Raw genomic sequence first — 10,573 nt, 5'->3', positions numbered from 1 at the left:
AACTGCTTAAAGACACCAAGAGCTTTCTGTCAAAGAATTTTGACATGAAAGACTTAGGAGAAGCATCCTATGTACTAGGCATTGAGATTAAAAGAGATAGAGCACAGAGACTACTTGGTTTGTCTCAACAGAATTATGTTACCAAAATTCTAAAGAGATTTGGTATGGAGAAGTGTGCAGATGGAGAAGTCCCCATGTCCAAAGGAGATAAACTAACCAAGAAGCAAAATTCCAAAAGTGATGTTGAGAAAGAAAATATGGAGTCAAAGCCTTATGCTAGACTTGTAGGAAGTCTCATGTATGCACAAGTCTGCACTAGGCCAGACTTGTCTTTTGCAGTAGGGATTTTATCAAGATTTCAATCTAATCCAGGCCATGAACATTGGGTAGCTGGGAAGAAAGTGTTGAGGTACCTGCAGAAAACAAAGAATTACATGCTAGTTTATAGGCAAGTGGAGGATCTGAAACTCGTTGGATTTTCAGATTCTGATTTCGCAGGGAACTATCCAGACTCCAAGAAGTCAACTTGTGGATATGTGTACATGCTAGCAGGAGGTGCAGTTGCTTGGAAAACCATGAAGCAAACTCTTGTTTCAACTTCCACCATGCAAGCTGAATTTATTGCAGTATATGAAACTGTGTGTGAAGGACTTTGGATCAGGAATTTCTTGATGCAGACCAAAGTGTTAAGTCACATTGTGGCAGACACACTTGTGATTTATTGCGATAATGAAGCAGCTGTTTTCTTTAGTAAGAACAGTAAAAGGTCAAATAATTCTAAACACATTGATTTAAAGTATTACAGTGTTAGAGAAAGGGTTAAGCATGGTGAGATAGCTGTTTTGAGCATTGACACGAATTCACAGCTAGCAGACCCCTTCACCAAGGCATTGTCAGTAGCAGCATTCCAGAAGCATACAGCCAGCATTGGAGTTTTAGCTAATCTAGATGCTTAGGTTCAGTAGAGAGTTAGTCCAGTTGGAGCAATTTAAATTTCTAAGGTTTTTGAGTTCTTGTATTTTTAGTTGTGATCTTTTATTTTTGTTTATCACAACTTGTTTGTAATGACAGATTTTATTATTAATAAATTTTGAGGTATTTTCAGATTTTGGTTATTGCTGCAGTTTTTGTTGAATGTTCTGAAAATTTTCGATTTTGTATTTTAAAGTTATACTTGCTATCAGATGGCTTAAATCATGTGAAGCATGATGATAAGGTTCAAGCAATATTTTTAAGCCATCAGTGTTCAGTGAATTTGCTTGAGTTTCTGGTTTTAGAAACATAAAGTAGGACCTAATATATGTTTACTTGTTGATACACATTAACATATATTGTATCACTTCTGGTTGAACACATGTGGACTGCAGAAGCTTGTGTTAGTGGTTTTGAAACTCTGCATTTTTGTTAAAATGTATACTGTTTCTTGCTCTGCATAAGTAACTGTGATATGACCATGTTGGAATGGATTTTCGATTTGAGTTTGTTATCTGGCGCGCACTTCAGTAAGTTAAGTAGGTTTTGATGTTCTCTGGTGCAAATCATCGAGCATGATATGTGTGAGTCCAAGGGGGAGAATGTAAGATCAAATATGGACATAACACATATCATCATAAAGTAATTGATGATTAGCTTAATATCAATCCTAGTTTAACATGGATACAAACAGTAAATCAATACTAGTGACTTTTTTTTTTTTTTTTTTTTACTTGAATTTAATAAAAAAGTAAGAAGAAAAGAATGAACATAGGAGGGGGACCAAACCAAACCTCCCTACAAAAGCAACGAAAAGAAATAAGCTATCGTAACCGAAATTGGGGAAAACCCAATTGGTCACTCTGACAATGCGATAAAAGAAAAGATGGTGTGGAGCATCCCACCACACCATATTAGGAGCAGTTGTACCATAATTCGCCAAAGCATCAGCTACCTTATTACCTTCATGAAAAATATGTGATACACGAAAAGTCATTTGAGAAATCTTGTACAAGCAATTGAGCCAGCTAATACGAAGTTGCCAGGGGACCAACAAAGGGGAAATCAATACTAGTGACTTAATGAAGTAGTGTATCAATTCATTAAGGATAGTAATCCATTGCTTAGTCTACAAGAAAGGCTACAAGTTGTGATACATTAGGAATCTAACAGTGAAACCTAAACCGACAAGGAATGCTTTAATGGGAAGCTTCTTGAGGTTTAAGTTTCATATATATATATATATATATACAGATGAATTGGTCCCTGATTACTACCGACGACTATTGCATAAGTTCTGTCCATTGAGAAGCAAGTTGGTAAGTAACAGAAGACCACATTCAGTGATCGAGTTAAGCAGTTGCATAAGATGGAATCCATGTCTGTTATTGCTGAAGGTAAGCCTTAATCCTTTTATGATTGTTGTGCATATGTTGTGAGCATGTAATTATGGTTTTACATTTCAATCCACTAGTGTTGTAAATCGAGGTTGCAAGGAATCGAACTCGAAAGTCTTCAGGTTTCATTTATCCATCTTTTTCACCACTTATTTTCTGGTCATTGTGACCTTTGTTCAACAGATACATTGAAGAGTCAGGTGAGAACACCCAGATCTCGCTGCTGGTTCTGATATGAAATAATGCTTATATAGAGAGTATTGGTGACTTTAATCTTCATTGTGTATACAATTTATTAGCTCGATAACTTTCCAAACTCATACAACCACTTTCATTCTTGAGCTCTACACATTTACACTTGAAATTGCGCAATAAAAAGTTTCGTGCTACTGCTTTTTACAACGTACTTCAATTGGACAATTCCAATCGAGGAAAAAAAAAAAAATCAAAGGCTAATGAACTTTAATACTGATTTTACAACAGCATTATGGTATCAACAAATACAAGTATACCATAACAGGTTCTTCAGTAGCCGAGAAATCGGCCGTCCCCCTGATCAGAATCTACTAGAACATCAAGAAATCTTATATATGGATACTACGTTCAAGAACTTCAGCTTCATTCCAGTGCTTATGTTAGAGCTGTGCCAAAAAGTTAGAAGCCACTCTAAATATCATAGATCACTTCTTAACTTAGCATGCTCTAGCAAGTGGCAAGTGGCAAGTGGCAAGTGGCGAGTGACCAGAAAGACCAAATTTTGGTCTTATGCGATGCTGATCACTATGAAGGATAGTCCTCGTAACATTTTAGTCCTACGAGGAAGAAAAAATTGTCAGCATTTTGGTACACCATACTAGGCATTTCCACCGTCCGAGCTGCTGCAAGCTTGATTTGGACGCACTGCGTTGCCCCCAAAATCTCCATCCAAGCTCATCTGCTGGACTTCTTGTGGGGACAGAATCTTGATGCACCGAACACAGTTCACAAACTCCCTGGAATACCAGTAGCCAACTATTAAGAGACTAGTTGCACAATAGAAAATGCACAAGGAACAAGATTATGCAAAACAGAGAGATAATTCATAGATGTAACTGGAAATGGGACTGATACTTACTCCCAAGGGTCATCTCCAACTAGCAGAACATCATTCTCATGATCTACATAAACTAGTTTCCAACCTACTCTCCCTCGGTCCTCTAGCTGTCCTTCTATGCCAAACCGACGAGCCAGATCATGTTTGAGCTCATCATAACCAGAATAGCGTGTAATATCTATAGATCTCCCAACAGCTCCACGTTTGTATACCTTTACAAAAATATTAACCACAAGTTAGGGCCAAAGATAAATGATATGAAAACTAGCATGAAATGGATTTGCTTTAATTTATATCTGAAACATCCAACCTTGGTGTATGTCCGCAGCCGCTGAAATTGTGCTGCTGGTGCCCATGGGGCACCGTCCAGAAAACTGCTGTCATTTATAGTGGAGTCAATTGACTGAAATGTCATATCTGGAACTCCAAAGGACTGGGAAACCATTGAAGAAGAAAGCTCCTGCTGAGCATCTTTTGAATTTTCAAAGTTGCCAAGCATGCCTGAAGAGAGATTATTTGTAAAATCCTTTCCTATCCCCACCATGCCCTTTTCCAACAAGGGATCAGAACTCAAGGGTATTCCCAATTGGCTATCAATGTTAGAACCATATGAAACATTGTTTCTCTGATCGACCTGGACTTCCACTTCTTGACTAGGTTCTCTGAACAACATTGACTGTGGATTGAAAGTCAACGGGGTATTATTGTGCTGTAAATGGACATCATTCTGAGAGAGGCCCGCTGAAGTTGTTGAAGATGAAGTGTCCAAGTAATCTGTTTGGGCAGCTGCACCATTCAGGTACATTTGTGGGTTAAGCATCCCTTGACTTTGATTCGTAGTGATGTTCACTGAAGGCTTGACTTCAGACTTATGCTGAAACCCTTTCACTAAGTTACCATTAGATGGCATTGTTTCCAAGGCACTTGAGCTTATAACCATGTTGGCAGACTGAGCCATGTCCTCCCCAGTTAATGAGTTTCGATGGCCCCTGTTGTTCGTCAATGGTTGAATTACTGTTGGACAGTTGTTTGTGGAGGGTGAAGTGGAACATGATGGAACCTCATCTGTTAACCCGGACTGCCCTGCTCCTGCAACTCCTGCCATAATACCGCTACCAGCTCTAGAGAGCTGATTGGTTGTTCCAGTTGGAGGAAGTCCCATATGCCCGGACATTTCAGTACCAGATTGCTGCTGTTGAAGCTTTGGCTGCGGCTGTGGATGCAAGAACCGACCATTAGGTTGGCTAATATTATTAACAGTCATCTGCTGTGGCATAGCTCTTGACTGAGGATGTGAGGTTGGTGCTGATAGAGGCATATCTTGCATTTGGCTAGGAGTTGAGGGCCTCGGGAAGCTCTGAGACGCATCTAACAGATGCCTCTGCTGATCCTGGAGCTGGAGAAGTTGAGTAGGCTGTTGTTGCAGTGCCTGCTGTGCGAAGTATGATTGCTGGTGCTGCTGAAGCTTCTGTAATAGTTGAAGTTGAAGCTGATTATCAGAAAGATGGTGCAACTGTTGGTTCAATTGATCAGGCTGTGGAGTCTGAATAAAATTTTGCTGTTGATTTTGACCCACATTTTGTTGTTGATGCTGCTGCTGCTGTTGATGTTGTTGCTGTTGTTGTTGTTGGTGCTGCTGCAAGTTCTGAGGAAGGTTTCTTTGAAGTTGATTTTGAGTAGATGATTGCTGCTGAAGAATACTGTTAGCTTGGGCAAGGGACTGAGGTTGCAGAAGCGGGGACTGAGCTTGGCTGGACGGTATACTTTGATTAACCAAATTTTGCCTGGGTACTTGTGTCATCTCACCCAACTGTTGCTGTCGTTGTACCATGGATGCTAATGGGTTCACAGTGGACTGCATCTTTGGTTGTTGGTCAAGCTGTTGCACTTGCTGAGGTAACCTCTGAGCATTGAACTGTAGATTATTCGGCTGAGGTATTTGAGGCGCTGACAAGCCCATCTGCCGAGAAAGATCCACACCAGCAAGGTTTTGCATAACAGAACCAGAAAATGAAGGGTGCATATAATTTGGCTGCATGGAGCTAGCCACAGAAGAATTTTGCTGCATGTTCATCCACTGGACTAAGCTTAGACCAGGTAGCACCTGGGGATCCTTCATGCACATATCATCACCAAGCCAAGGCATTGTCCTTTTAAAAAGGTTATCTAGATCAGAGGATTCATCATCTGCAGAAGGCAAATCAAGGTTAATCGGATGTCACCAGAATTCAAATTTACAATGCGGTGAATCAAATTTCACATGAAGTTTCCAAGCTAGCTTAAGAGGAGGATATAATTTATGGCTCTCCAAACATCCTTTACCTGGTATTCCTGGTTGCCTAGGCCGCTTTGACCTGAAGAATGGTGGGGGACAGATGAAAAATGGAGCAGTAACAGGCTCAATTTCCCAGATTGATACCCGATTACGCCTTTCCCCAGCAGTTGACTCGTCCCAACCAACCTACTCAAAAATATCCGAATAGCTATTACTTTACCTTACTGCTAGAAGCACAGAGAGAGAGAGAGAGAGAGAGAGAGAGAGAGAGAGAGCAATCATTTACCTGCAAATTACGCCATTGTGAGTTCTTCCATCTCACAGGATCAAGATCACTAATTCCTGTAATTGTACCCATGTACCTGCAGAATGAAAGCTTGTCATTTTCAATTTCAAAATTACCATCAGATTTTATTTGTCAAAACTAAAGAAACTGAACCTACAACTTATATAAGGTGCTAGATCATTGATTATCAGAATCATTTTTCTATGTTATAAACGTCAGCACTTCTAGATAGTGAAGTAAACAACTAGCATTACTGATGTCCTACATAGAGCTTAGACTGCAATACTGGTCTACAACTACCTTCTTGTTCCTGACTCTTCAGTTTCAAACATCATACGAAAGCGCATGCCCAATGATAGTTGGTTCGCACAAACTGCCTTGTAGTACTTAGCCAAAGGGATAACAAATTCTGATGGACTAGCCCTGCACATAGAAAAGAATAATCACTTTACAACTTTAGAATAAATTCATTTAAATTGACTCCCACAATGGATTCTATAGTCATAGAATAAAGAAATGAATGATGCTCTGGAAAAAAATAAATAAAACAAAAGATGCTAACCTAGGATTGTAGAACACCGTGAAGGGGCTATTGTTCGCAGCAGCATGAGCTGCAGCAGCCAAAATCCCAATATGCATACTGTCACTTGACAAAACTGATGATGATAGGTTGGTTGGTTGCCTGTTAGCACGTCTAATGCCCAAGAGAAGCTGCTGCTTTTCATCCCTGGTCATGGAAAGTTGAAATTATCAGAAGTTGTCTATGCAATTCCAAAATTTTGGAGTTTAAAACAAGGAAGTAAACAAAAGCATATATATCAATTGAAATGAAGCTTTTACCACAAAAATATTTTTTTGACCAAATTAATTTTTTGAATGGGAACTGCCAGGATTTTCAATTTGTTGTGATTACCTAATGAACAAGACAGCATCACCAGCAAAAAGCCTCTTCCCACTAACAAAAAGGCTCCATCCTGTCGTAAGCAAGTGGCGTTTTGGTTGTCCTGGACAAGGCAAAGTAAGGAGGAGTGACAGCAGATGGTTAGAAATAAGATGACAATGGCACTCTATCGTATGTCACCTTCCAGTGGTTAAATGAGAACCTACCACGATAGATATGACGGAAGGTCCAAACAGTATCATGCAAATCCCTGGCGGCGAGTTCTTGAGCAGGTGGTTGCATGTTGAAATCCTATGTGCATATAAGCAGGAACAATATTAAACTTTGTATTTAGTGTAGCAAACCGTAGAAATAAGGTAAGACTGCTTACAAGAGGAGGAAAAATCTTCTCCGCTGCACGGCGGGGAACAGAGAAACCTCCATGAGTGCTTGTATCACTGGCAGTCAATGTTTTACAGAAAAACTCCGGTTGGGGCTTATTGGACTTCAGGGCAAGATCTGATCTCAATAATGCGTCCTTGTCAAACTGCAGACCAGGAATTTGATACATTCAGCTTTCATGAGTTTTAAACTAACTTTCTACTCAATTTGAACACAGTACTTACTGAGGGTACAGGTTGAAGTGTCATCTGAGCATAAACTTCGTCCGTTTCGGGGTCCGCCTAGAAGATCAAACATGAGTGCAAAAATTAATTAAGAATGATCAAGAACAAAAATATATGTATATGGTGATACTTGAACTTAGATAGCCAGCCCTACATGCAAGGTGACATTGTGAAGGAGACATAGCAGCTTGGAGGGAAGATTTGGATAGTTTGGAATTTGAGCATCAACATCCTTTTTCATAGAAGCAGCAACCTGAAATCAAACATCTCACTATTAGAACTTTGACTAATTAACACAAGAAATTACCTCTAATAATGTTCGATAGCTAAAAGCTAATTCTTAACTTTTCCCAAATCCCACCACTAATGCTAAAAGAATAAAAAGGTCACAAAACTTTCCACTAACAAACACAACTACCCTAATTACTCGGTTACCACTAAAATAGTAGCAACACAAACCGCACAGAAACAATGAGCCCACACTGAACTGAATACCTTTCCTCTTTTTGCTAAGCTTTAAATCATTCACACTTCACAGTCAATGAACCAGACTACTACTTCTTGAGGCAAAAACTACTTCCACACGACAATGGATTTAAAAACGATAACATACCAATCATAGTAATAAGAAAAACCAAAAGTTGCCTAAAGTATACCAAGCCTTTCGAAATCGAAGCTCATCAAGGAGTTGCTATTAAAAGCAGCTGAGGCATATACTAAATGAGCTCCATATCATAGCAGCATTAAAACCAGAATTCAATTCATAGTTTCATACAAAAGGCAAACTATACTTTGACAGCTCGAACCGATAAGCACAAAGCCCACCTGTTCGCTGTGGCCTTGAGGGAAGTACACCACGTGGGTCCCGGCCGGCGGCAAGTTCACAAGCGGCCCGGCGCAAGCCTGCCATAGCTCCGGGTTTATGATCTTCACATTCTCTCCACCTGCACACGTGTCAACCATCCATTCGTCACAAGAAACAAAATCCCCATCCCGGAATTTTCTGTCGTGTTTCCCGGGAAAACGGAAAGAAAAAGAGAATTGAGAGAATCTGGAATCTCGAGATAATCAGGAGACAGTTAAGAGAGTCCGTACAAAAACTTTGTAACGAACTCAAGACGGTGCAAGAAAGACACAAAAATCCAAAAGACTAGATCCGTCCACGGCGTTTCTAGAGAGAGAAAGGAGTAAATATGAATTTGTAGAGAGAGAAAGCGCTGACCTTCGCCGGAATTGAGTGCGGCGGCGCCGGACGAACCTCCGTTCGCCGGCTGCTTCATTACTTCCTCCGGCGAGTTGGATTTTATTGACGGAATAATTAAACACAGCACTAAAATCTCACTTGCTCATCTTGCCGGAAAAACTGAAATCGGAGCTCTTCTCAGCTTCCGGGGTCGTGCTCAGATCAAATCAAGTAGTCTGAGCTGAGCTCAGATCAGCTCAGCAAAGAGTATCAAAAGACCCGGAAAAAAGAAAATCTGGAAAAGTGAAAAAAGGGGGAGACTTTTCCGGGAAAGGTAGAAGCTTTTTTCCGGCGAGGGGAAGAGTGAAAACGGCGACGAAAAAGGAGGGAACAAGGAAGCAACAAAAAAGGAGGGTGTGCTGAGATTAAGAGCGACCAAATGCTGAAGCTTTGCCCCCTATCTTCCCCTACACAGCCCAGACATTTTTCCTTTCTCTTCTCTCTCTCTCTCTCTCCTTCCCTCCCAATGCTCCCTTTTCACTTTCTCTCTACATCAAAAATAAACAATTTTTCGTTTTTTGTTTGTGCTTCTCTCTCTCTCTCTCTCTCTCTCTACCTGTCCTTGAAAATGGCACTGACTAATGGGCTTTGGCTCTTAGTTGACCCCGGGTTGGGGGTTTGTTCTTGATTTTTGGTTAACCATGGTTACTTCATTTTAAATTTTTCAATAATGCTTTAATGAACAGTTGTTCTTGAATTTCTTCTAAAAATATAAAACAGTTGTTCATCTAAATTTAATTTTAGAAGCAATGTTTTTGTTTTTGTTTTTTTTTCCCTTCTCTAGAGACTGAAAGCTAAAGTTAATTGCAGACGGAAACTTCAAAAGTAACAAGCGGTGACCGGAGGATTTTCATCGCTCCATCAGCGACGAGGTTACCCGTTTTTCCTAGTCAGGCATTTCTCTTCGGTAGCGCGCATTTGTCAACTTGAATGTGGTTTTTTTTTTTTGTTGCATCTTTGTGGGCATTGCTACATTCATTCGAATGCAATCTGGGTGGTCCGTGTGGTGAATATGACATTGTGCTTTAAAGTTTCGAGAAGTGGCATGCAAACTGTAGGAGGTTTTGCATGAGCTAGGTGTTTGTTTTGTTTTGGTTTTGTGGACTGATCAAAAGAGTGTTTGATAGAAATAATGACTGAGTTCTAAAAAAATAAAAAATAATAACCATAGTTAAATATGAATTTGTTGTTGCAATCATGTATTTGTTCCTGAAATTGTGCTCGGCCCTTCACAATTATCAACCAACCCACTATGGGCACTATAAGAGTATAAGTAATGCAATATATGATTATTCGTCATTGGCTAAAAACCATGTAGGGGTCGTCAACGGGCCGGGCCGGGCCGGGCCTTGCTATATTTTTAAATAATAGCGGGCCGGGCCGGGCCGGGCTTTATTAAAAATAGACGGATCCAAGCCCGTCCATATAAAGCGGGCTTTGCGGGCTTTTTCGGGCCGGGCCGGGCTTGGTCTTGCGGGCTTTTTTTGGGCCGGGCCTTGCGGGCTTTATGTATAAATAAATATTTAAAGACACAAATATTTTTTTTTTAATCAAGCTTTGGAAATTCATTGGATAATGATCAAATACAATCAAAGATAACATATCTATAATTCTATGTTGTACCAAAAAAAAATCTTTATTTATATATAGATACTAATTTATTGATAAATAAATTTTTAAAGGCACTAATTTTTTATAAATCTATATTTATACATCATACACTCCAAAGAGCAACATATAGCAATTCAAAGAAAATGAGAAAACTGACCGTTGGATGTGATTATTACAATAAAATAAGAGT

General features: G+C 39.8%; 1 protein-coding gene across 1 annotated transcript; it reads right to left on the bottom strand.

Annotated features, from left to right (window-relative positions):
* Positions 1-2,825: 2,825 nt before the first annotated feature.
* Positions 2,826-9,338, bottom strand: LOC133707738 (auxin response factor 19-like). The gene is made up of 14 exons (XM_062133222.1): positions 8,752-9,338; positions 8,355-8,473; positions 7,684-7,782; positions 7,530-7,586; positions 7,295-7,450; positions 7,131-7,215; positions 6,937-7,027; positions 6,586-6,750; positions 6,324-6,446; positions 6,024-6,099; positions 5,785-5,923; positions 3,773-5,649; positions 3,484-3,674; positions 2,826-3,361 (listed from the first exon to the last, which is right to left on the bottom strand). The coding sequence occupies exons 1-14, from the start codon at positions 8,807-8,809 to the stop codon at positions 3,223-3,225; spliced, it is 3,375 nt and encodes a 1,124-aa protein (XP_061989206.1). The 5' UTR covers positions 8,810-9,338; the 3' UTR covers positions 2,826-3,222.
* Positions 9,339-10,573: the final 1,235 nt, after the last annotated feature.

The sequence above is a fragment of the Rosa rugosa genome, chromosome 5 (assembly GCF_958449725.1).
Source record: "Rosa rugosa chromosome 5, drRosRugo1.1, whole genome shotgun sequence".
In the NCBI taxonomy this organism is placed as follows: Eukaryota; Viridiplantae; Streptophyta; class Magnoliopsida; order Rosales; family Rosaceae; genus Rosa; species Rosa rugosa.
Note: the sequence above shows the minus strand (reverse complement) of the source record. Positions and strands in the feature narration are given on the sequence as shown.

Excerpts from the sequence above, each read along its gene's own strand:
- LOC133707738 (XM_062133222.1), bottom strand. The coding sequence starts at position 8,809 with ATGAAGCAGCCGGCGAACGGAGGTTCGTCCGGCGCCGCCGCACTCAAT. Across the intron at positions 7,783-8,354 it reads CTCAAGGCCACAGCGAACAG|GTTGCTGCTTCTATGAAAAA; the intron begins GTGGGCTTTGTG and ends GTTTGATTTCAG. Across the intron at positions 7,028-7,130 it reads CTTCCGTCATATCTATCGTG|GACAACCAAAACGCCACTTG; the intron begins GTAGGTTCTCAT and ends TGCCTTGTCCAG.